This window comes from Oncorhynchus tshawytscha, linkage group LG04 (assembly GCF_018296145.1).
Source record: "Oncorhynchus tshawytscha isolate Ot180627B linkage group LG04, Otsh_v2.0, whole genome shotgun sequence".
NCBI classification, from domain to species: Eukaryota; Metazoa; Chordata; class Actinopteri; order Salmoniformes; family Salmonidae; genus Oncorhynchus; species Oncorhynchus tshawytscha.
Genome location: NC_056432.1, coordinates 4,838,908 through 4,866,612, shown reverse-complemented (window position 1 = coordinate 4,866,612; position 27,705 = coordinate 4,838,908). Strand labels below are relative to the sequence as shown.

The following is a 27,705-nucleotide window of genomic DNA, read 5'->3' as shown; positions in this document are numbered from 1 at the left end:
CCCAGACTGGTGCAATCCCCAGACTGGTAGCATCCCCAGACTGGTAGCATCCCCAGACGGGTAGTATCCCCAGACCCAGATCACCCAGACTGGTAGCATCCCCAGACCCAGATCACCCAGACTGGTAGCATCCCCAGACTGGTAGCATCCCCAGACCCAGATCACCCAGACTGGTAGCATCCCCAGACGGGTAGCATCCCCAGACCCAGATCACCCAGACTGGTAGCATCCCCAGACGGGTAGCATCCCCAGACCCAGATCACCCAGACTGGTAGCATCCCCAGACCCAGATCACCCAGACTGGTAGCATCCCCAGACTGGTAGCATCCCCGGACCCAGATCACCCAGACTGGTAGCATCCCCAGACTGGTAGCATCCCCAGACTGGTAGCATCCCCAGACCGGTAGCATCCCCAGACCGGTAGCATCCCCAGACTGGTAGCATCCCCAGACTGGTAGCATCCCCAGACCCAGATCACCCAGACTGGTAGCATCCCCAGACTGGTAGCATCCCCAGACCGGTAGCATCCCCAGACTGGTAGCATTCCCAGACTGGTAGCATCCCCAGACTGGTAGCATCCCCAGACTGGTAGCATTCCCAGACTGGTAGCATTCCCAGACTGGTAGCATCCCCAGACCCAGATCACCCAGACTGGTAGCATCCCCAGACTGGTAGCATTCCCAGACTGGTAGCATCCCCAGACCCAGATCACCCAGACTGGTAGCATCCCCAGACTGGTATCATCCCCAGACCCAGATCACCCAGACTGGTAGCATCCCCAGACCCAGGTTACCCAGACTGGTAGCATCCCCAGACTGGTAGCATCTCCAGACTGGTAGCATCCCCAGACTGGTAGCATCCCCAGACTGGTAGCATCCCCAGACTGGTAGCATCCCCAGACCCAGATCACCCAGACTGGTAGCATCCCCAGACTGGTAGCATCCCCAGACCGGTAGCATCCCCAGACCGGTAGCATCCCCAGACTGGTAGCATCCCCAGACTGGTAGCATCCCCAGACCCAGATCACCCAGACTGGTAGCATCCCCAGATCACCCAGACTGGTAGCATCCCCAGACTGGTAGCATTCCCAGACTGGTAGCATCCCCAGACTGGTGCAATCCCCAGACTGGTAGCATCCCCAGACTGGTAGCATCCCCAGACCCAGATCACCCAGACTGGTAGCATCCTCAGACTGGTAGCATTCCCAGACTGGTAGCATCCCCAGGCCCAGATCACCCAGACTGGTAGCATCCCCAGACCCAGATCACCCAGACTGGTAGCAACCCCAGACCCAGATCACCCACACTGGTAGCATCCCCAGACCCAGATCACCCAGACTGGTAGCATCCCCAGACTGGTAGCATCCCCAGACCCAGATCACCCACACTGGTATCATCCCCAGACTGGTAGCATCCCCAGACTGGTAGCATCCCCAGACTGGTAGCATCCCCAGACTGGTAGCATCCCCAGACTGGTAGCATCCCCAGACTGGTAGCATCCCCAGCACTGACACAATGAATGGTATACGTACTGTAACATTGTAAGACGTGGTATGGTATAGTACAGGGTATGGTATACGTACCGACCATGGCGCTGACCTCCCCCGCCATGAGAACAGGCACCGTCTCGTTGTAGAGGTTGACGTCTATGATGCCTTTCCGTATGGTCTCCCCCACCTTGGCTCCAAGCAGCATGGAACCCAACGTCTCAAAGATGGACGCCAGGATACAGGCCTGTTTCAGCGTCACCACCCCTGACCCCACCGCCGTTCCGAACGAGTTGGCCACGTCGTTGGCCCCCACAGAGAACGCCAGGATGAAGGCTATGACGAAGCCCAGGATCACCATCCACAGGTACTCTTGTAAATCCACCATCTTGACTCGATCAAAAATCCCAAATCCACAGAAAAAAAAACAAGACAAGGAGAGAAACCTACCAAACTCAACCTAACCAACTCAGCTAAAAGCAGCTAGCTGTTGGTTCGTTGGAGAGGAGCTGTAAATCCTTTCCTCTGTGCGTACGAAGCTCTGCTGTGACTTCGTCCCCTTCCTGGTTGTGTTCAGTTGGAGGGGAGCAATGTGTCGCTAACTCAGGGTCTGGAAGTCAGTCTGTGGAGAGGAGGCGGCTCGTGGCGGACGGAGGGGCCATTCCATGACTCAGAGCTGAGACAGTCCCTTCTACACACGTCCCTCACCTGACAAACAAACACACAAAGAAAAGAGAGGTTAGAGGTCACAATTAGGCTAGACATCCTCCCCCCCCAACAACAGACCAATGAGAATGTCTGCTCCACCAACACCAACCAATCAGAGTGACTGTCCCCCCCAACAACAGACCAATGAGAATGTCTGGTCCGCCAACACCGACTAATGATAATGTCTGCTCCCCCCAACACCAACCAATCAGAGTGACTGTCCCCCCCAACCCCAACCAATGACCTGTGAGGCGCAGTCTTTGATTAAAGCGAGCAGACTGAAAGTGTGTGTGTGTGTAAAGCAGAGGACAGCTCCGATAGCCAGCCACAATAGGAAATAATTGCATCATGGTCCATACTTTAAAAAGAATCAAATCATCCCTGTTAGCTGGACTGGGGCCTATAAAAAGACTAGTGTGTGGGGAACGAGATGTGAGCTATGTGTTCAGTGTTTTAGGAATAGCATATTAACACCTCTCTCTCTCTCCCTCCCTCACTCCCCCTCCCTCCCTCCCTCACTCCCTCCCTCCCCCTCTCTCCCTCCCTCCCTCACTCCCTCCCTCCCCCTCTCTCCCTCCCTCCCTCCCTCCCCCCTCTCTCCCTCCCTCACTCCCCCTCTCTCCCTCCCTCCCCCTCTCTCCCTCCCTCCCCTCCCTCCCTCCCTCCCTCCCTCCCTCCCTCCCTCCCTCCCTCCCCCTCTCCCTCCCTCCCTCCCCCCCTCCCTCCCTCCCTCACTCCCCCTCTCTCTCCCTCCCTCACTCCCCCTCTCTCTCTCCCTCCCTCCCTCCCTCCCCCTCTCTCTCTCTCTCCCTCCCTCCCTCCCTCCCTCCCCCTCTCCCTCCCCCTCACTCCCCCTCCCTCCCTCATTCCCCCTCCCTCCCTCCCTCACTCACTCCCCCCTCCCTCACTCTCCCTCCCTCCCTCCCTCACTCTCCCTCCCTCCCTCCCTCACTCCCCCTCCCTCCCTCACTCACTCCCCCTCCCTCCCTCACTCTCCCTCCCTCCCTCCCTCTCTCCCTCCCTCACTCCCCCTCTCTCCCTCCCTCCCTCCCTCTCCCTCCCCCTCACTCCCCCTCCCTCCCTCATTCCCCCTCCCTCCCTCCCTCACTCACTCCCCCCTCCCTCACTCTCCCTCCCTCCCTCCCTCACTCCCCCTCCCTCCCTCACTCACTCCCCCTCCCTCCCTCACTCTCCCTCCCTCACTCCCCCCACTCCCCCTCTCCCTCCCTCTCTCCCTCCCTCACTCCCCCCTCCTCTCTCCCTCCCTCCCTCCCCCCTCTCCCTCCCCCCTCACTCCCCCTCCCTCCCTCATTCCCCCTCCCTCCCTCCCTCCTCCTCCCCCCTCCCTCACTCTCCCTCCCTCCCTCCCTCACTCTCCCTCCCTCCCTCCCTCACTCCCCCTCCCTCCCTCACTCCTCCCCCTCCCTCCCTCACTCTCCCTCCCTCACTCCCCCACTCCCCCTCTCTCCCTCCCTCTCTCCCTCCCTCACTCCCCCCTCTCTCCCTCCCTCTCTCCCTCTCTCCCTCCTCTCTCCCTCCCTCCCTCCCTCACTCCTCCCCCCTCCCTCCCTCACTCTCCCTCCCTCACTCCCCCACTCCCCCTCTCTCCCTCCCTCTCTCCCTCCCTCACTCCCCCCTCTCTCCCTCCCTCTCTCCCTCCCTCACTCCCCCCTCTCTCCCTCCCTCTCTCCCTCTCTCCCTCTCTCCCTCCCTCTCTCCCTCCCTCCCTCCTCCTCCCCCTCCCTCCCTCACTCTCCCTCCCTCACTCCCCCCTCCCCCTCTCTCCCTCCCTCTCTCCCTCCCTCACTCCCCCCTCTCTCCCTCCCTCTCTCCCTCCCTCACTCCCCCCTCTCTCCCTCCCTCTCTCCCTCCACCACAACAAGGCTCTTAGCTGTCAGCTGCTATGAGGCGTGATCACCTTTCACTGCTTCTCCACCGCAGAGTTTCCATCCAGATGAATATTAGCATCGGATGTGGACAAGTATCAAAGTAGTGAGTGCTGATCTAGGATCAGTTTTCAGATAATCTGATTCATTATGATCTAAAAAAAATGTAAAAAGAGGCAAAACTGATCCTTGATCAGCATTTTTAGTCTGAGACACTTTTTGAATAAATAACCAACAATTCAGTTAAGAAAAAAAAAGAAGTTAATAAATAAATAAACAGCTCCCCTCTGTCTCTCTACCGGGTAGACCATCTATCTGATGCAGTCTGGTCAAAACGAGTACGACATCGTTGCCGCCAGTAGTATTGAAGGAAAGGGAAGCCAGCGAGCATCTGGTCTCCCTTGGCAAAACAGGCAGTTAACCCATTGGTCCCCGGGATGTGGATGTCGGGATGTTGGGATGTGGATGACGGGATGTGGATGTCGGGATGTGGATGTAGATGTCGGGACGTGGATGTCGGGATGTGGATGTCGGGATGTTGATGTCGGGATGTTGATGTCGGGACGTGGATGTCGGGATGTGGATGTAGATGTCGGGATGTAGATGTCGGGATGTGGATGTCGGGATGTGGATGTCGGGATGTAGATGTCGGGATGTGGATGTCGGGATGTGGATGTCGGGATGTAGATGTCGGGATGTAGATGTCGGGATGTGGATGTGGATGTCGGGATGTAGATGTCGGGATGTGGATGTGGATGTCGGGATGTGGATGTCGGGATGTAGATGTCGGGATGTGGATGTGGATGTCGGGATGTGGATGTCGAGATGTCAGGATGTGGATGTCGGGATGTAGATGTCGGGATGTAGATGTCGGGATGTGGATGTCGGGATGTGGATGTCGGGATGTGGATGTCGGGATGTGGATGTCGGGACGTGGATGTGGGGATGTGGGGATGTGGATGTCGGGATGTGGATGTCGGGATGTGGATGTCGGGATGTGGATGTCGGGATGTAGATGTCGGGATGTGGATGTCGGGATGTGGATGTGGATGTCGGGATGTGGATGTCGGGATGTGGATGTCGATTCAGTCAGACCCCTCCCCCTCTCTGATTCAGAGGGGTTGGGTTAAATGCGGAAGAGACATTTCAGTTGAATGTATTCAGTCGTACAAATGACTAGGTACCCCCCCCCCTTTCCCCTTCGTTGTAACAGGTGGCCTGCTTGGCCATTGGGCATGTAAACAAAAGCATGAGAAGAGAGCAATGTTTCGTGTGTGTGTGTGTGTATGTCTCTCTGTGTGTGTGTGTGTGTGTAATGGTATCCCGTCCCTTTCCTTTACCCTGCTCTAAATGGTCCTACTGCTGTAGTTTGCCGTCTTAAAAAGGTTCTCAGTGAGAGAGAGAGAGTCACCACCACAACACAAACAGGAAGCAGAGGTTGTGAAATGTGCCTATAAGTGCATGTAGACCTTCCCAAGGCTGAGACAGGCAGGCAGCTAGGGGCTATTCTCAGATTTAAATAAAAAAACATGGTTTATGGATTCAACTAGTTTAGCAATGGCATCAACATTTTTAGGTCCTGACTCCAGACCTGTATTTGGGTGAAGACAGTAGATAGCTGCTTAGCTAACACCTGTTTGTGAACTTTACCCAGACCTGTATTTGGGTGAAGACAGTAGATAGCTGCCTAGCTAACACCTGTTTACGAACTTTACCCAGACCTGTATTTGGGTGAAGATAGTAGATAGCTGCTTAGCTAACACCTGTTTGTGAACTTTACCCAGACCTGTATTTGGGTGAAGACAGTAGATAGCTGCCTAGCTAACACCTGTTTGTGAACTTTACCCAGACCTGTATTTGGGTGAAGATAGTAGATAGCTGCTTAGCTAACACCTGTTTGTGAACTTTACCCAGACCTGTATTTGGGTGAAGACAGTAGATAGCTGCTTAGCTAACACCTGTTTGTGAACTTTACCCAGACCTGTATTTGGGTGAAGACAGTAGATAGCTGCCTAGCTAACACCTGTTTGTGAACTTTACCCAGACCTGTATTAGGGTGAAGATAGTAGATAGCTGCTTAGCTAACACCTGTTTACGAACTTTACCCAGACCTGTATTTGGGTGAAGATAGTAGATAGCTGCTTAGCTAACACCTGTTTGTGAACTTTACCCAGACCTGTATTAGGGTGAAGATAGTAGATAGCTGCTTAGCTAACACCTGTTTGTGAACTTTACCCCAGACCTGTATTAGGGTGAAGATAGTAGATAGCTGCTTAGCTAACACCTGTTTGTGAACTTTACCCCAGACCTGTATTAGGGTGAAGATAGTAGATAGCTGCCTAGCTAACACCTGTTTACGAACTTTACCCAGACCTGTATTAGGGTGAAGATAGTAGATAGCTGCTTAGCTAACACCTGTTTGTGAACTTTACCCAGACCTGTATTAGGGTGAAGATAGTAGATAGCTGCTTAGCTAACACCTGTTTGTGAACTTTACCCAGACCTGTATTTGGGTGAAGATAGTAGATAGCTGCCTAGCTAACACCTGTTTGTGAACTTTACCCAGACCTGTATTAGGGTGAAGATAGTAGATAGCTGCCTAGCTAACACCTGTTTGTGAACTTTACCCAGACCTGTATTTGGGTGAAGACAGTAGATAGCTGCTTAGCTAACACCTGTTTACGAACTTTACCCAGACCTGTATTAGGGTGAAGACAGTAGATAGCTGCTTAGCTAACACCTGTTTGTGAACTTTACCCAGACCTGTATTAGGGTGAAGACAGTAGATAGCTGCTTAGCTAACACCTGTTTGTGAACTTTACCCAGACCTGTATTAGGGTGAAGACAGTAGATAGCTGCTTAGCTAACACCTGTTTGTGAACTTTACCCAGACCTGTATTAGGGTGAAGATAGTAGATAGCTGCTTAGCTAACACCTGTTTGTGAACTTTACCCCAGACCTGTATTAGGGTGAAGATAGTAGATAGCTGCTTAGCTAACACCTGTTTGTGAACTTTACCCAGACCTGTATTAGGGTGAAGATAGTAGATAGCTGCTTAGCTAACACCTGTTTGTGAACTTTACCCAGACCTGTATTAGGGTGAAGATAGTAGATAGCTGCTTAGCTAACACCTGTTTGTGAACTTTACCCAGACCTGTATTAGGGTGAAGATAGTAGATAACTGCCTAGCTAACACTTGTTTATGAGCTGAACTGAGGCCTGTATTTGGGTGAAGACAGTAGATAGCTGCCTAGCTAACACCTGTTTACGAACTTTACCCAGACCTGTATTAGGGTGAAGATAGTAGATAACTGCCTAGCTAACACTTGTTTGTGAACTTTACCCAGACCTGTATTTGGGTGAAGACAGTAGATAGCTGCCTAGCTAACACCTGTTTGTGAACTTTACCCAGACCTGTATTTGGGTGAAGATAGTAGATAGCTGCTTAGCTAACACCTGTTTGTGAACTTTACCCAGACCTGTATTTGGGTGAAGACAGTAGATAGCTGCTTAGCTAACACCTGTTTGTGAACTTTACCCAGACCTGTATTTGGGTGAAGACAGTAGATAGCTGCCTAGCTAACACCTGTTTGTGAACTTTACCCAGACCTGTATTAGGGTGAAGATAGTAGATAGCTGCTTAGCTAACACCTGTTTACGAACTTTACCCAGACCTGTATTTGGGTGAAGATAGTAGATAGCTGCTTAGCTAACACCTGTTTGTGAACTTTACCCAGACCTGTATTAGGGTGAAGATAGTAGATAGCTGCTTAGCTAACACCTGTTTGTGAACTTTACCCAGACCTGTATTAGGGTGAAGATAGTAGATAGCTGCTTAGCTAACACCTGTTTGTGAACTTTACCCAGACCTGTATTAGGGTGAAGATAGTAGATAGCTGCCTAGCTAACACCTGTTTACGAACTTTACCCAGACCTGTATTAGGGTGAAGATAGTAGATAGCTGCTTAGCTAACACCTGTTTGTGAACTTTACCCAGACCTGTATTAGGGTGAAGATAGTAGATAGCTGCTTAGCTAACACCTGTTTGTGAACTTTACCCAGACCTGTATTTGGGTGAAGATAGTAGATAGCTGCCTAGCTAACACCTGTTTGTGAACTTTACCCAGACCTGTATTAGGGTGAAGATAGTAGATAGCTGCCTAGCTAACACCTGTTTGTGAACTTTACCCAGACCTGTATTTGGGTGAAGACAGTAGATAGCTGCTTAGCTAACACCTGTTTACGAACTTTACCCAGACCTGTATTTGGGTGAAGATAGTAGATAGCTGCTTAGCTAACACCTGTTTGTGAACTTTACCCAGACCTGTATTTGGGTGAAGACAGTAGATAGCTGCTTAGCTAACACCTGTTTGTGAACTTTACCCAGACCTGTATTAGGGTGAAGATAGTAGATAGCTGCTTAGCTAACACCTGTTTGTGAACTTTACCCAGACCTGTATTAGGGTGAAGATAGTAGATAGCTGCTTAGCTAACACCTGTTTGTGAACTTTACCCAGACCTGTATTAGGGTGAAGATAGTAGATAGCTGCTTAGCTAACACCTGTTTGTGAACTTTACCCAGACCTGTATTAGGGTGAAGATAGCTGCTTAGCTAACACCTGTTTACGAACTTTACCCAGACCTGTATTTGGGTGAAGACAGTAGATAGCTGCTTAGCTAACACCTGTTTGTGAACTTTACCCCAGACCTGTATTAGGGTGAAGATAGTAGATAGCTGCCTAGCTAACACCTGTTTGTGAACTTTACCCCAGACCTGTATTAGGGTGAAGACAGTAGATAGCTGCTTAGCTAACACCTGTTTGTGAACTTTACCCCAGACCTGTATTAGGGTGAAGATAGTAGATAGCTGCTTAGCTAACACCTGTTTGTGAACTTTACCCAGACCTGTATTAGGGTGAAGACAGTAGATAGCTGCTTAGCTAACACCTGTTTGTGAACTTTACCCCAGACCTGTATTAGGGTGAAGACAGTAGATAGCTGCTTAGCTAACACCTGTTTGTGAACTTTACCCAGACCTGTATTAGGGTGAAGATAGTAGATAGCTGCCTAGCTAACACCTGTTTACGAACTTTACCCAGACCTGTATTAGGGTGAAGATAGTAGATAGCTGCTTAGCTAACACCTGTTTGTGAACTTTACCCAGACCTGTATTTGGGTGAAGACAGTAGATAGCTGCTTAGCTAACACCTGTTTGTGAACTTTACTCCAGACCTGTATTTGGGTGAAGATAGTAGATAGCTGCCTAGCTAACACCTGTTTACGAACTTTACCCAGACCTGTATTAGGGTGAAGATAGTAGATAGCTGCCTAGCTAACACCTGTTTGTGAACTTTACTCCAGACCTGTATTTGGGTGAAGACAGTAGATAGCTGCTTAGCTAACACCTGTTTGTGAACTTTACCCAGACCTGTATTTGGGTGAAGATAGTAGATAGCTGCCTAGCTAACACCTGTTTACGAACTTTACCCAGACCTGTATTAGGGTGAAGACAGTAGATAGCTGCTTAGCTAACACCTGTTTGTGAACTTTACCCAGACCTGTATTTGGGTGAAGATAGTAGATAGCTGCCTAGCTAACACCTGTTTGTGAACTTTACCCAGACCTGTATTAGGGTGAAGATAGTAGATAGCTGCCTAGCTAACACCTGTTTGTGAACTTTACCCAGACCTGTATTTGGGTGAAGACAGTAGATAGCTGCTTAGCTAACACCTGTTTGTGAACTTTACCCAGACCTGTATTTGGGTGAAGACAGTAGATAGCTGCTTAGCTAACACCTGTTTGTGAACTTTACCCAGACCTGTATTAGGGTGAAGATAGTAGATAGCTGCCTAGCTAACACCTGTTTGTGAACTTTACCCAGACCTGTATTAGGGTGAAGATAGTAGATAGCTGCCTAGCTAACACCTGTTTGTGAACTTTACCCAGACCTGTATTTGGGTGAAGATAGTAGATAGCTGCCTAGCTAACACCTGTTTGTGAACTTTACCCAGACCTGTATTAGGGTGAAGATAGTAGATAGCTGCCTAGCTAACACCTGTTTGTGAACTTTACCCCAGACCTGTATTAGGGTGAAGATAGTAGATAGCTGCTTAGCTAACACCTGTTTGTGAACTTTACCCAGACCTGTATTAGGGTGAAGATAGTAGATAGCTGCTTAGCTAACACCTGTTTACGAACTTTACCCAGACCTGTATTAGGGTGAAGATAGTAGATAACTGCCTAGCTAACACTTGTTTATGAGCTGAACTGAGGCCTGTATTTGGGTGAAGACAGTAGATAGCTGCCTAGCTAACACTTGTTTATGAACTGAACTGAAGCCTGTATTTGGGTGAAGACAGTAGATAACTGCCGAGTTAACACTTGTTTATGAGCTGAATTGAGGCCTGTATTTGGGTGAAGACAGTCGCTGACAACTTGTTATGAGCTGAACTGAGACCTGTATTTGGGTGAGGACGGCCACTGACAACTTGTTTATGGACTGAACTGAGACCTGTATTTGGGCAGATAGGATCATTTTAGCCTGTCTATCTGTTTAGGTAGCCACCAGGAAACACGTCCAAAATGGCACTATGAGGCCCAATGCACCTCATCGGGTCCATGTTGGCCCCAAGGCATTGGCCCAGTGTGGCCAGCTCTCACCTTGCCTGAAAAAAAAGCCAATCTTTTCCCAGAAAACCTAATAATTTTGGATTTGTTTATATTTGTCCTGTTACACACAAGTGTGTAATTGAAAGGTTTATTTTTATATGCCAACTCTCCATGAGACACCAGGGAGTGGGACACCACCAGGGAGTGGGACATCACCAGGGAGTGGGACACCACCAGGGAGTGGGACATCACCAGGGAGTGGGACACCACCAGGGAGTGGGACACCACCAGGGAGTGGGACATCACCAGGGCCCCTTGGAACAATTAGGATGAAGTGCCTTGCTCAAGGGCACAGTGGCAGACTTTTCACCTTGTCGGCTCCAGTATTCAAACCAGCAGCCTTTCGCTTTCTAGCCCAATGCTCTAACCTCGAGGCTATCTGCCGCCCTGGCACGATGTGGGCCCAATGCGGGTTAAAATATTTACCACATGTAGGCTGCCTATGTTAGGCTGATGCGCCTTCGCTATTAAATAGAAAATGTATTTATTTATTTAATTTGAATTCAATACATTAATAATTTCAAGCCTTAAAAGGTATTTTGGGAATGTGTTACATTGTATCAGAAAGACAACTAAGTTGTTACTGTCATACACACACTACCGATCAAAAGTTTGGGGCCACTTAGAAATGTCCTTGTTTTTGGAAAGAAAAGCACATTTTTTTGTCTGTTAAAATAACATCAAATTGATCAGAAATACAGTGTAGACATTGTTAATGTTGTAAATGACTATTGTAGCTGGAAACGGCTGAGTTTTAATGGAAGATCTACATAGGTGAAGAGGCCCATTATCAGCAAATCATCACTCCTGTATTCCAATGGCACATTGTGTTAGATAATCCAAGTGTATCAATTTAAAAGGCTAATTGATCATTAGAAAACCCTTTTGTAATTATGTTAGCACAGCAGAAAACTGTTGTCCTGATTAAAGAAGCAATAAAACTGGCCTTATTTAGACTAGTTGAGAATCTGGAGCATCAGCATTTGTGGGTTCGATTACAGGCTCAAAATGGCCAGAAACAAAGAATTTCTTCTGAAACTCGTCAGTCTATTCTTGTTCCGCAAAATGAAGGCTATTCCATGCGAGAAATTGCCAAGAAACTGAAGATCTCGTACAACGCTGTGTACTACTCCCTTCACAGAACAGCGCAAACTGGCTCTAATCAGAATAGAAAGAGGAGTGGGAGGCCCCGGTGCACAACTGAGCAAGAGGACAAGTACATTAGAGAGTCTAGTTTTAGAAACAGACGCCTCACAAGTCCTCAACTGGGAGCTTCATTAAATAGTACCCGCAAAACACCAGTCTCAACGTCAACAGTGACGAGGCGACTCTGGGATGCTGGCCTTCTAGGCCGAGTTCCTCTGTATAGTATCTGTGTTCTTTTGCCCATCTTAATCTTTTCTTTTTATTGGCCAGTCTGAGATATGGCTTTTTCTTTGCAACGAGCCATTGGAACACAGGAGTGATGTTTGCTGATCATGCGCCTCTGTAGATATTCCATAAAAAGAATCAGCCGTTTCCAGCTACAATAGTCATTTACAACATTAACAATGTCTACACTGTATTTCTGATCCATTTGATGTCATTTTAGATGGACAAACATTTTTGTTGCTTTTCTTTCAAAAACAAGGACATTTCTAAGTGACCACAAACTTTTGAACGGTATGTTTTTACAAGAGAAAGTTTCTCATAATATATTATGTCACATGCACTTGTTTAAGAATATTTAATCACCATGATCAAACAAAAGAACCCTTAAACCGGAGAGAACAAAGAGAACTGTGTCCGCCCCTTCAGCAGCCTCTGTATAGCCTGTAGCCTCTGCTGAAGGACCTTGTTTTGAGAACAGTTGTCTGCACTAAAAGAACTGTGTGCAAGCTGGTGTTGCCCGGTATACTGAAATTTAGATATGTATATAGCCTCTACTGTATATAGCCTCTACTGTATATAGCCTCTACTGTATATAGCCTCTACTGTATATAGCCGCTCTACTGTATATAACCTCTCTATTGTATATAGCCTCTACTGTATATAGCTTCTCTACTGTATATAACCTCTACTGTATATAGCCTCTCTACTGTATATAGCCTCTCTACTGTATATAACCTCTCTACTGTATATAACCTCTCTACTGTATATAGCCTCTCCTGTATACAGCCTCACTACTGTATATAGCCTCTCTACTGTATATAGCCTCTCTACTGTATATAGCCTCTATTGTATATAGCCTCACTACTGTATATAGCCTCACTACTGTATATAACCTCTCTACTGTATATAACCTCTCTACTGTATATAAACTCTCTACTGTATATAGCCTCACTACTGTACATAGCCTCTCTACTGTATATAGCCTCACTACTGTATATAGCCTCTCTACTGTATATAGCCTCACTACTGTATATAGCCTCACTACTGTTATTTTTCACTGTTGTTTTTATTTATTTGCCCTATCTATTGTTCACCTAATACCTTTGTTGCTGTTGGTTAGAGCCTGTAAGTCAGCATTTCACTGTGAGGTCTACTACACCTGTTGTATTCAGCATTTCACTGTAAGGTCTACTACACCTGTTGTATTCAGCATTTCACTGTAAGGTGTAGACCTGTTGTATTCAGCATTTCACTGTCAGGTCTACTACACCTGTTGTATTCAGCATTTCACTGTAAGGTCTACTACACCTGTTGTATTCGGCATTTCACTGTAAGGTCTACTACACCTGTTGTATTCAGCATTTCACTGTAAGGTGTAGACCTGTTGTATTCAGCATTTCACTGTAAGGTCTACTACACCTGTTGTATTCAGCATTTCACTGTAAGGTGTAGACCTGTTGTATTCAGCATTTCACTGTAAGGTGTAGACCTGTTGTATTCAGCATTTCACTGTAAGGTGTAGACCTGTTGTATTCAGCATTTCACTGTAAGGTGTAGACCTGTTGTATTCAGCATTTCACTGTAAGGTGTACACCTGTTGTATTCAGCATTTCACTGTAAGGTGTAGACCTGTTGTATTCGGCATTTCACTGTAAGGTGTAGACCTGTTGTATTCAGCATGTCACTGTAAGGTGTAGACCTGTTGTATTCGGCATTTCACTGTAAGGTGTAGACCTGTTGTATTCGGCCTTGTGACAAATAAACTTTGATTTGATTACTAAAATAAAACGTTTCGATAAGAGAATTTGTTACTGTCAGTATTGCTCTACTTACTCGTTCATTGCTAGAGCGGTCTGGGTTGGATTGTCGGCTCCTCCCCCAAGCTAACACAGTTGAATACTGTTACACGACATGTAGAAATGTTGAAACTGTTCGCAAAACAAGGTCCTTCAGCGGAGGCTGCTGAGGGGCGGACGGCTCATAATAATATCTGGAACGGAGTCAATGGAACGGAGTCGATGGAACGGAGCCGATGGAACGGAGCCGATGGAACGGAGCCAATGGAACGGAGCCAATGGAACGGAGCCAATGGAACGGAGCCAATGGAACGGAGCCGATGGAACGGAGCCGATGGAACGGAGCCGATGGAACGGAGCCGATGGAACGGAGCCAATGGAACGGAGCCAATGGAACGGAGCCGATGGAACGGAGCCGATGGAACGGAGCCAATGGAACGGAGCCGACGGAACGGAGCCGACGGAACGGAGCCGACGGAACGGAGCCGACGGAACGGAGCCAATGGAACGGAGCCAATGGAACGGAGCCGACGGAACGGAGCCGATGGAACGGAGCCAATGGAACGGAGCCGATGGAACGGAGCCGATGGAACGGAGCCGACGGAACGGAGCCGATGGAACGGAGCCAATGGAACGGAGCCAATGGAACGGAGCCGATGGAACGGAGCCGATGGAACGGAGCCGACGGAACGGAGCCGACGGAACGGAGCCGACGGAACGGAGCCGACGGAACGGAGCCGACGGAACGGAGCCGACGGAACGGAGCCGACGGAACGGAGCCGACGGAACGGAGCCGACGGAACGGCATCAAACCACGTGTTGGATATATTCCATACCATTCCACTGATTCCGCCCCAGCCATTACCACGAGCCCGTCCTCCCCAATTAAGGTGCCACCAGCCTCCTGTGATGTCCATACCAGCTAGAACACTTTTACAATGCTATATGATACCGGTAGCTTCCAGCATTAAAAGGTGCTCTATGCCGAAATCGCTCCGCCCATTTCCTGGTTGATACAATTCTAATAGTTCCCGCCCTCATTTCAGTTTATGTACCAAAACAAACAAGTGTAGTGTAGAGAATCATTGTGTCATCTAAACCGTTGTGAAATATATTAGCCATAACCAAAAATTATTGTATTTTCAGCTGTTTGAAGCTGGTGTACAAAAACCGAAATTAAAAAATAAATAAATATGTAAATACCAAACTTAACAGGAAAAGATAGAAATAGAACAGATCTACGAGGTTCTTAAGACGTCAATGAGAACGACAGATCTATAAACTGATATTTCTGTGTGAAATTGATAGGGTCGTCAAAACGGTTAGATACTGCAGCTTTAAAACTGTAGGCCTACTTTCCTTGTTACAGCTGAAGCAAACATCAATTCACAACCCTAGTACTGCGTTCACAACCCTAGTACTGCGTTTGTGATAACATGCTAACATGCTAACTGTAATGTAAAATATGCTGATTTCAAAGATGACTGACACCAAAAACGCAATTATTAATTGCCCTAGGTCTCCTCGCCACCAAAAACGCAATTATTAATTGCCCTAGGTCTCCTCGCCACCAAAAACGTAATTATTAATTCCCTAGGTCTCCTCGCCACCAAAAACGTAATTATTAATTGCCCTAGGTCTCCCTAGGTCTCCCTCGCCACCAAAAACGTAATTATTAATTCCCCTAGGTCTCCTCGCCACCAAAAACGCAATTATTAATTCCCTAGGTCTCCCTCGCCACTAAAAACGTAATTATTAATTCCCCTAGGTCTCCTCGCCACCAAAAACGTAATTATTAATTGCCCTAGGTCTCCTCGCCACCAAAAACGTAATTATTAATTCCCTAGGTCTCCTCGCCACCAAAAACGCAATTATTAATTCCCCTAGGTCTCCTCGCCACCAAAAACGTAATTATTAATTCCCCTAGGTCTCCTCGCCACCAAAAACACAATTATTAATTCCCTAGGTCTCCTCGCCACTAAAAACGTAATTATTAATTCCCTAGGTCTCCTCGCCACCAAAAACGTAATTATTAATTCCCCTAGGTCTCCCTCGCCACCAAAAACGTAATTATTAATTGCCCTAGGTCTCCTCGCCACCAAAAACGTAATTATTAATTCCCCTAGGTCTCCCTCGCCACCAAAAACGCAATTATTAATTCCCCTAGGTCTCCCTCGCCACCAAAAACGTAATTATTAATTCCCCTAGGTCTCCCTCGCCACCAAAAACGTAATTATTAATTCCCCTAGGTCTCCCTCGCCACCAAAAAATTCATCTCCACGTCTGGTTTCTACATTTCCATAGCGACACAGCCAGATTCCACAGCCATTCTCTGCCTTCAAATGACATCACTACTCTTAAAGAGACAGCACACCTTTTTATAAAATAAAGAGATTTGCTTCTTAATGTGCAAATGCTGTTGATCAGTATAATAAAATATGTTCTCCTAGCAGTTCTCTAAATGGAAGGGATTGTTTGTCATCATGAAATCAGCTAAAAAAAAGCAGAATAACGCAATCCATGACGCAGTCCTATTGAATAATATTCATTCACCTGCATTATGAATAGAGGTTACATCTTGATTTACCCAGTTTATCAATAGAGATTTACTATTCAAATGAATTATTACCATCATGATGTTTTGTAGTTAGATTGGTTAAAAACGAAGTCAAAATTGATTGGATGATTTGATTCATTAATTCATATATGGCTGTCTCTCAAAAAAAAACATGTTTTTTTTTTTAAATGGACGCAACTTTTTTCAAATGTAATCATATTGAAACCCAAAAGATGCCCAACTTCCAGGGCAGTAGCTGAGTTTATCTGTTTGGATCAAGTGCCATTCTGTGTCTTTGGCTAATACGCCTTCTTTTTTGTTGTGGTATTGTCTTGGTACCGAGTATCGTGATACTAAACCTGGTACGGAGGCAAACCATTCTGATATTGTGACCACACTAGTGCAAGCCACTCCCCCAAATATTCAAATGAGACCCCGCCTCAAGCTGAGTTTAGTGTTGGGCTACCCTGTGTTGGGCTAGTGTAGGGCTAGCCTGTGTTGGGCTGGTCTGTGTTGGGCTAGTGTAGGGCTACCCTGTGTTGGGCTGGTGTAGGCTAGCCTGTGTTGGGCTAGTCTGTGTAGGGCTAGCCTGTGTAGGCTAGCCTGTGTAGGCTAGCCTGTGTTGGGCTGGTGTTGGCTAGCCTGTGTTGGGCTGGTGTTGGCTAGCCTGTATTGGGCTGGTGTTGGCTAGCCTGTATTGGGCTGGTGTAGGCTAGCCTGTATTGGGCTGGTGTAGGCTAGCCTGTATTGGGCTGGTGTAGGCTAGCCTGTATTGGGCTGGTGTAGGCTAGCCTGTGTTGGGCTGGTGTAGGGCTAGCCTGTGTTGGGCTGGTGTAGGGCTAGCCTGTGTTGGGCTGGTGTAGGGCTAGCCTGTGTTGGGCTGGTGTAGGGCTAGCCTGTGTTGGGCTGGTGTAGGGCTAGCCTGTGTTGGGCTGGTGTAGGGCTAGCCTGTGTTGGGCTGGTGTAGGCTAGCCTGTGTTGGGCTGGTATAGGCTGGCCTGTGTTGGGCTGGTGTAGGCTGGCCTGTGTTGGGCTGGTGTAGAGAAGAGTCAGCTACAACAGGCTCTGAATAGGCAAGAACACACCTGGGTTCAAATACTATTTGAAATCTTTCAAATTATTTTATAATCTGCATCAGCCTGCCTGTGGAGTCAGATGCATCGAGTTTGCAGTTTCTCAACTATTGGTCCTGCTTCCATCGCACCAGGCAAGCTCAATCAAGCCCAGATTAAGTATTTTGAATGATTTAGAGTAGCATTTAAACGCGGGTCTGGATAGGAGTACAACAATAGTTCTGCCTGTGACACACTGTCCATATGCTTCAATACCCCAGAGAAATCTCTCACCCGCTGATCGAAAACCCAACTCGATACCCCATGGGACTAAATACTTCCTGTTTCTGATTTGTTTTCCCACAAGTGATCAAAATTAATTTATAGAGGTAAATGCTGCACATGTCCTCTACAGTAAGCCCCCCCATGTAAACAGCTTGAAACCAGACTAATACATATTGTGGGCTCTGGGGGCATGTGGGCTACAAAGCTCTTTTCGAAACATCCCACTCTACTAGCCTGCAATCCTCCCTGACACACCAGCCCACCCTCTCTCCGTCCCACAGCTCAGACCTCTATGGACCACGCAGAGGGTCATAGCCCTGACACACCAGCCCACCCTCTCTCTGTCCCACAGCTCAGACCTCTATGGACCACGCAGAGGGTCATAGCCCTGACAGACCCTGTGTGTCGCTGGCCCAACATCAAGCAGAAAACACAGTAGAGCTGGGCAACTGCCTGACACCCCACCCGTTTCTATTTCTAAATCTGGTGTCACGAGATTACATGTTGTGCAGTCCTCGTCACTATGACTCGTCGGGAAAGCACGCGGTTTATTAGGCTACAGATGAAATAAGTCATGGTGACCATCACAGGGTGGCGAAAGTGAGAGGTGATGAGCTTGATGCTACTTTCCAATGAATATCCAGGGTCTTATTCTGGTGACATGGTGATCGATGTTTGTCTTTTGTCCATAATAATTTCATCATGTAGGCTATACGTGCGCCCCCGCACGCTGTTGGAGTGAGGACACGTGCCAATAACAGAGTGGGCACACTCGCTATATATATATATACATATATAGCGAGTACATATATATAGCGAGTGTGCCCACTCTGTTATTGGCACGTATATATATATATATACATATACATATATATATATATGTATATATATACACATATACATATATACATATATATACACATATACATACATATATATACATATATATACATATATATACATATACATACATATACATATATATACATATACATATATATACATATACATATACACACATATATATATACACATATATACATATATCTACATATACATATATACACACATACATATATCTACATATACATATACACACACATATATATATATACACATATATACATATATCTACATATATACACATATACATATACATATATACACATATACATATATACACATATACACATATATATACACATATACACATATATATATACACACATATATACACATATATACACACGCACACATATATACACATATATATATATATATATATATATACACACACATATACACACACATATATATACACACACATATATATACACACATATACACACACATATATATACACACACATATATATACACACACATATATACACACACACACATATATATACACACACACACACATATACACACACACATATATATACACACACACACACACACACACACACACACACACACACACACACACACACACACACACACACACACATACATATATATATATATATATATATATATATACACACACACACATATATATATATATATTTTTTTTTTTTTGACAACTTTTACTTCACTTACATTCCTAAAGAAAATAATGTACTTTTTACTCCATAAATTGTCCTTGACACCCAAAAGTACTCATACACTTTGAACACAAATTTCCTGTCCTGCTAATTCACACATTAATCAAGAGAACATCCCTGGTCATCTCTCCTGCCTCTGATCTGGCGGACTCACTAAACATTAAAAGCTTGGTTTGTAAATGTTGTCTGAGTGTTGGGAGCGGGCCCATGGCTATCCGTAAATTTAAGACAAAAATTTTCCAAAATAATGCCGTCTAGTTTGCTTAATAAGCCATTTGAAATTATATATTTAAGTAACAAAAGTTTTTTTTAAATAATTTAATGTTTAAAACCTTTTTGACTCAAGTAGTATTAAGTCAAGTCAGTTAAGAACAAATTCTTATTTACAATGACAGGCCTACCAGGGGACAGTGGGCCTTGTTAAGGGGGATAATGACAGATTTGTACCTTGTCAGCTCAGGGATTCGATCCAGCAACCTTTCGGTAACCGGACCAATGCTCTAACCACTAGGCTACCTGCCGCCCCAAACGGGTGTCAGAAGGGGGATATAGGGCTGTGACGGTCATTGAATTTAGGATGACTGTTGTTATTGGCCAGCCAAATGACTCATTCACCGTCATAACCATTCAATCAGCAAAAAGACTCACATTTTCTCCTCTAGAAATAGAATGAATAGAACAGGCATTCCCAGTTAAAGTCAATGACGGCATAAATGATGGACTGGCGGCCATTTGCAGGTGTACCCATACGAGTAAAGCAGGAAGTGTAGCCATCAAATATGTGCTGTGATGTATTGATTCAACTCGACTGAGTTGGTTTGAATGGAACCGTTCTGGGCAGAGACAGTAGGAGAGTATACTTCCTGATGAACTCTTGTCATCGTGTAAGTGAATAAATCAATGTTATTCTCAGAGGCTACCCGGGAACATATGCCAGTCCACGTGATCAAAACAAGTATTTTTCGTGCAGAAGGTGGTTTAACTGTGGCACAGAATCAGACGTGTGTGTGTGTGAGCTCCTGTCTCAGGGGGAATTGTCAGGCTTGCGAGTTTCTAAAACGGGGAAACAGTGAACGAGACAGCTGTAGTAGACACCAGAACCATTCTAGAACCTTCACAGAACTCTCCTACCGTCTCTGCCCAGAACGGTTCCATTCAAACCATTCTGGAACCTTCACAGAACTCTCCTACCGTCTCTGCCCAGAACGGTTCCATCCAAACCATTCTGGAACCTTCACAGAACTCGCCTACCGTCTCTGCCCAGAACGGTTCCATTCAAACCATTCTGGAACCGTCACAGAACTCTCCTACCGGCGTTTCAGATTCCATGGAACAACTCATTAAATAAGAATTCATTCTTAGTCCAAGATATTCAACCGACTTAATTCTTAGTCCAAGATATTCAACCGACATAATTCTTAGTCCAAGATATTCAACCGACTTAATTCTTAGTCCAAGATATTCAACCGACTTAATTCTTAGTCCAAGATATTCAACCGACTTAATTCTTAGTTCAAGATATTCAATAGACTTGTGAGGAAACACAAGTCCAAGATCAAAACTTTTCTTCATTCATTTGTCATGTAATTGAACCTTTATGAAAACCATAAATGTTTTTCTTTTCACTAGTAATCCAGTAGGAACATTGTAAAGAGATGTTCAACGGTTCAGGCCATGGCCATTTCATGTTACAGTAGCGTTCAATGAAAAATGAATTGGTAAAATAAAGTGTTACATAAAAACTGACATGATTAAGACGAGATGAGGCTCAGAACAGCCTGTACTCCGTAATCTAGCCACGAGACTGTAGTCTGAATGAACAGTCTGCACCCCGTAATCTAGCCACGAGACTGTAGTCTGAATGAACAGCCTGTACCCCATAATCTAGCCACGAGACTGTAGTCTGAATGAACAGCCTGTACCCCGTAATCTAGCCACGAGACTGTGTAGTATGAATGAACAGTCTGCACCCCGTAATCTAACCACGAGACTGTAGTCTGAATGAACAGCCTGTAGCCCGTAATCTAGCCACGAGACTGTAGTCTGAATGAACAGCCTGTACCCTGTGATCTAACCACGAGACTGTAGTCTGAATGAACAGTCTGTACCCTGTGATCTAGCCACAAGACTGTAGTCTGAATGAACAGTCTGTACCCCGTAATCTAGCCACGAGACTGTGTAGTCTGAATGAACAGTCTGCACCCCGTAATCTAGCCACGAGACTGTAGTCTGAATAAACAGCCTGTACCCTGTAATCTAGCCAAGAGACTGTGTGGTCTGAATGAACAGCCTGTACCCCGTAATCTAGCCACGAGACTGTGTGGTCTGAATGAACAGCCTGCACCCTGTAATCTAGCCACGAGACTGTAGTCTGAATGAACAGCCTGCACCCCATAATCTAGCCAAGAGACTGTAGTCTGAATGAACAGCCTGCACCCTGTAATCTAGCCACGAGACTGTGGTCTGAATGAACAGCCTGTACCCTGTAATCTAGCCACGAGACTGTGTGGTCTGAATGAACAGCCTGCACCCTGTAATCTAGCCACGAGACTGTGTAGTCTGAATGAACAGCCTGCACCCGTAATCTAGCCACGAGACTGTGTGGTCTGAATGAACAGCCTGTACCCCGTAATCTAGCCACGAGACTGTGGTCTGAATGAACAGCCTGTACCACGTAATCTAGCCACGAGACTGTAGTCTGAATGAACAGCCTGCACCCCATAATCTAGCCAAGAGACTGTAGTCTGAATGAACAGCCTGTACCTTGGAATCTAGCCAAGAGACTGTGTAGTCTGAATGAACAGCCTGTACCCCGTAATCTAGCCACGAGACTGTAGTCTGAATGAACAGCCTGTACCCTGTAATCTAGCCAAGAGAATGTAGTCTGAATGAACAGCCTGTACCCTGTAATCTAGCCAAGAGACTGTGTGGTCTGAATGAACAGCCTGTACCCCGTAATCTAGCCACGAGACTGTGTGGTCTGAATGAACAGCCTGCACCCTGTAATCTAGCCACGAGACTGTAGTCTGAATGAACAGCCTGCACCCCATAATCTAGCCAAGAGACTGTAGTCTGAATGAACAGCCTGCACCCTGTAATCTAGCCACGAGACTGTGTGGTCTGAATGAACAGCCTGTACCCTGTAATCTAGCCACGAGACTGTGTGGTCTGAATGAACAGCCTGCACCCTGTAATCTAGCCACGAGACTGTGTAGTCTGAATGAACAGCCTGCACGCCGTAATCTAGCCACGAGACTGTGTGGTCTGAATGAACAGCCTGTACCCCGTAATCTAGCCACGAGACTGTAGTCTGAATGAACAGCCTGTACCGCGTAATCTAGCCACGAGACTGTAGTCTGAATGAACAGCCTGCACCCCATAATCTAGCCAAGAGACTGTGTAGTCTGAATGAACAGCCTGTACCTTGGAATCTAGCCACGAGACTGTGTAGTCTGAATGAACAGCCTGTACCCCGTAATCTAGCCACGAGACTGTAGTCTGAATGAACAGCCTGTACCCTGTAATCTAGCCAAGAGAATGTAGTCTGAATGAACAGCCTGTACCCTGTAATCTAGCCAAGAGACTGTGTGGTCTGAATGAACAGCCTGTACCCCGTAATCTAGCCACGAGACTGTGTGGTCTGAATGAACAGCCTGCACCCTGTAATCTAGCCACGAGACTGTAGTCTGAATGAACAGCCTGCACCCCATAATCTAGCCAAGAGACTGTAGTCTGAATGAACAGCCTGCACCCTGTAATCTAGCCACGAGACTGTGTGGTCTGAATGAACAGCCTGTACCCTGTAATCTAGCCACAAGACTGTGTGGTCTGAATGAACAGCCTGCACCCTGTAATCTAGCCACGAGACTGTGTAGTCTGAATGAACAGCCTGCACGCCGTAATCTAGCCACGAGACTGTGTGGTCTGAATGAACAGCCTGTACCCCGTAATCTAGCCACGAGACTGTAGTCTGAATGAACAGCCTGCACCCCAATGATTAAGATTGTGTAGTCTGAATGAACAGCCTGCACCCCATAATCTAGCCAGAGACTGTAGTCTGAATGAACAGCCTGCACCCCAATGATTAAGATGGTGTAGTCTGAATGAACAGCCTGTACCCCGTAATCTAGCCACGAGACTGTGTAGTCTGAATGAACAGCCTGCACCCCAATGATTAAGATGGTGTAGTCTGAATGAACAGCCTGTACCCTGTAATCTAGCCAAGAGACTGTAGTCTGAATGAACAGTCTGTACCCCGTAATCTAGCCACGAGACTGTGTAGTCTGAATGAACAGCCTGCACCCTGTAATCTAGCCACGAGACTGTAGTCTGAATGAACAGCCTGCACCCTGTGATCTAGCCACGATACTGTAGTCTGAATGAACAGCCTGTACCCCGTAATCTAGCCACGAGACTGTGTAGTCTGAATGAACAGCCTGTACCCCGTAATCTAGCCATGAGACTGTGTAGTCTGAATGAACAGTCTGCACCCAAATGATTAAGACTGTGTAGTCTGAATGAAAGTAGGCCACATACCATCATCATCAATGACATCAATACAGACTACAGCCACTGACTACAGACACAGACATGACAGCCCACCATCTATAGCAGACACCTGGGCTGACTATCTCCACTAATACATACACCACCACCTACTACAGACACAACCACTGACTACAGACTACAGCCACTGACTACATACTACAGCCACTGACTACAGACAGTGACTACTGACACAACCACTGAAAACAGACACAGCCACTGACTACAGACACCACCACTGACTAAAAACAACAGCCACTGACTACAGACACCACAACTGACTACAGACACCACCACTGACTACAGACTACAGCCACTGACTATAGACACAACCAGACTATAGACACAACCACTGATTAAGACACAACCACTGACTATAGACACAACCACTGACTACAGACACAACCACTGACTACAGACACAACCACTGACTACAGACACAACCACTGACTACAGACACAACCACTGAATAGACACAACCACTGACTACAGACACAACCACTGACTATAGACACAACCACTGACTATAGACACAACCACTGACTACAGACACCACCACTGACTACAGACACCACCACTGACTACAGACACCACCACTGACTACAGACACTGACTACAGACACTGACTACAGACACCATCACTGACTACAGATATTGACTACAGACACCACCACTGACTACAGACTACAGCCACTGACTACATACTACAGCCACTGACTACAGACAGTGACTACTGACACAACCACTGAAAACAGACACAGCCACTGACGACAGACACCACCACTGACTAAAAACAACAGCCACTGACTACAGACACCACAACTGACTACAGACACCACCACTGACTACAGACTACAGCCACTGACTACAGACACAACCACTGACTATAGACACAACCACTGACTATAGACACAACCACTGACTACAGACACAACCACTGACTATAGACACAACCACTGACTACAGACACAACCACTGACTACAGACACAACCACTGACTACAGACACAACCACTGACTACAGACTACAGCCACTGACTGCAGACACAACCACTGACTACAGACTACAGCCACTGACTACAGACAACCACTGACTATAGACACAACCACTGACTATAGACACAACCACTGACTACAGACACAACCACTAACTATAGACACAACCACTGACTACAGACACAACCACTGACTACAGACACAACCACTGACTACAGACACAACCACTGACTATAGACACAACCACTGACTACAGACACAACCACTGACTATAGACACAACCACTGACTATAGACACAACCACTGACTATAGACACAGCCACTGACTACAGACACTGACTACAGACACCACCACTGACTACAGACACCACCACTGACTACAGACACTGACTACAGACACCATCACTGACCACAGATATTGACTACAGACACCACCACTGACTACAGACACTGACTACAGACACCATAACTGACTACAGACACTGACTACAGACACCACCACTGACTACAGACATTGACTACAGGCACCACCACTGACTACAGACATTAACTACAGGCTACAGACACAACCACTGACTACAGACATGGACTACAGACACCACCACAGACTACAGACACCACCACTGACTACAGACATTGACTACAGACACCACCACGGACTACAGACACTGACTACAGCCACTAACTACAGACACCACCACTGACTACAGACATTGACTATAGACGCTGACTACAGACACAACCACTGACTACAGACATTGACTACAGACACCACCACTGACAACCACTGACAAGAGGTCAACCGATTATGATTTTTCAAAGCCGATACCGATAATTGGAGGACCAAAAAAGCTGATAGTGATTAAATCGGTCGATATATATATATATATATATATATATATATATATATATATATATATAAATATAAAATAAATGACGATTACAACAATACTGAATGAACAATGAACACTTATTTAACTTAATATAATACATATAAATCAATATAGTCTCAAATAAATAATGAAACATGTTCAATTTGGTTTAAATAATGCAAAAACAAAGTGTTGGAGAAGAAAGTAAAAGTGCAATATGTGCCATGTAAGAAAGCTAACGTTTCAGTTCCTTGCTCAGAACATGAGAACATATGCAAGCTGGTGGTTCCTTTTAACATGAGTCTTCAATATACTCAGGTAAGAAGTTTTAGGTTGTAGATATTATAGTAATTATAGTACTATTTCCCTCTCTACCATTTGTATTTCATATACCTTTGACTATTGGATGTTCTAATAGGCACTATAGTATTGCCAGCCTAATCTCGGGAGTTGATAGGCTTGAAGTCATAAACAGCTCAATGCTTGAAGCATTGCGAAGAGCTGCTGGCAAATGGAGGAAAATGTTGTTTGAATGAATGTTTACGAGCCTGCTGCTGCCTACCACCGCTCAGTCAGACTGCTCTATCAAATAGACTTCATTATAACATAATAACACACAGAAATACGAGCCTTAGGTCATTAATATGGTTGAATCTCATGTTTACGCAGTCTCCTCGTTGATTGCAATATAATCGGCGTCCAAAAATGTTGATTACCGATTGTTATGAAAACTTTAAATCGGCCCTAACTAATCGGCCATCCCGATTAATCGGTAGACCTCTACAACAGACAACAGCCACTGACTACAGACTACAGCCACAGATTACAGCCACTGACTACAGACTACAGCCACAGATTACAGCCACAAACTACAGCCACCGACTACAGACAACTACTGACAACAGACTACAACCACCTACAGGCACAGCCACTGACAACAGACTATAGCCACAGACAACAGACACCAGCGCCGACTACAGACACCACCACCGACTACATCCACCGACTACAGAAAGCCACCGACTATAGACACAGACTACAGACACAACCACCAACAAGACACAACCACTGAAAACAAACTACAGCCACTGACAACAGACTACAGCCATCGACTACAGACAACCACTGACAATGGACTACAGACAAGACTACAGCCACAGACAACAGACTACAGCCACTGACTACAGACAAGACTACAGCCACAGACAACAGACTACAGCCACAGACAACAGACTACAGCCACTGACCACAGACAAGACTACAGCCACAGACAAAGGACTACAGCCACTGACTACAGACAAGACTACAGCCACAGACAACAGACTATAGCCAAAGACAACAGACTGCAGCCACCGACTACAGACACCACCACCGACTACAGACTACAGACAACAGACTACAGCCACCGACTACAGACTACAGCCACAGGCAACAGACTCTAGCCACTGGCAACAGACACCCGCGCCGACTACAGACACCACCACCGACTACAGACACAACCACTGACGACAGACACAACCACTGACGACAGACACAACCACGGACTACAGACTCCAGACACAGACATGACAGCCCACCAGCTATAGCAGATACCTGGGCTGACTATCTGCACTAATACGATAACCTTTCACAACAAACCAAGCTGTGGGATTTACCATGGCCAAATTAAAGATGGCTGGCTATTAATTTATTGAGGGGTTCCATTTCTAATTGAATTGTTTGCTGTGGGTAGTGTATAAAACTCATTAATCTCTAAGGGTCCACCTCTCTGCAGCAGCTGCCCACCACACATCACAATACAATGCTACCTTGTCAGCAGCAGTGATGAGTAATTCAGTAATGACAGCCGCTATCCATACAGCACAGAGAGGCCC

At 46.2% G+C, this 27,705-nt stretch overlaps 1 protein-coding gene across 1 annotated transcript in view; it reads right to left on the bottom strand.

Annotated features, from left to right (window-relative positions):
• Window positions 1-27,705, bottom strand: part of LOC112246541 (sodium-dependent phosphate transporter 2-like) — a 151,389-nt gene that overhangs the window by 68,003 nt on the left and 55,681 nt on the right. The window contains 1 exon segment of the mRNA XM_042320239.1: window positions 1,583-2,194. Coding sequence (XP_042176173.1) covers window positions 1,583-1,874 — 292 coding nt within the window. The 5' untranslated portion in view covers window positions 1,875-2,194.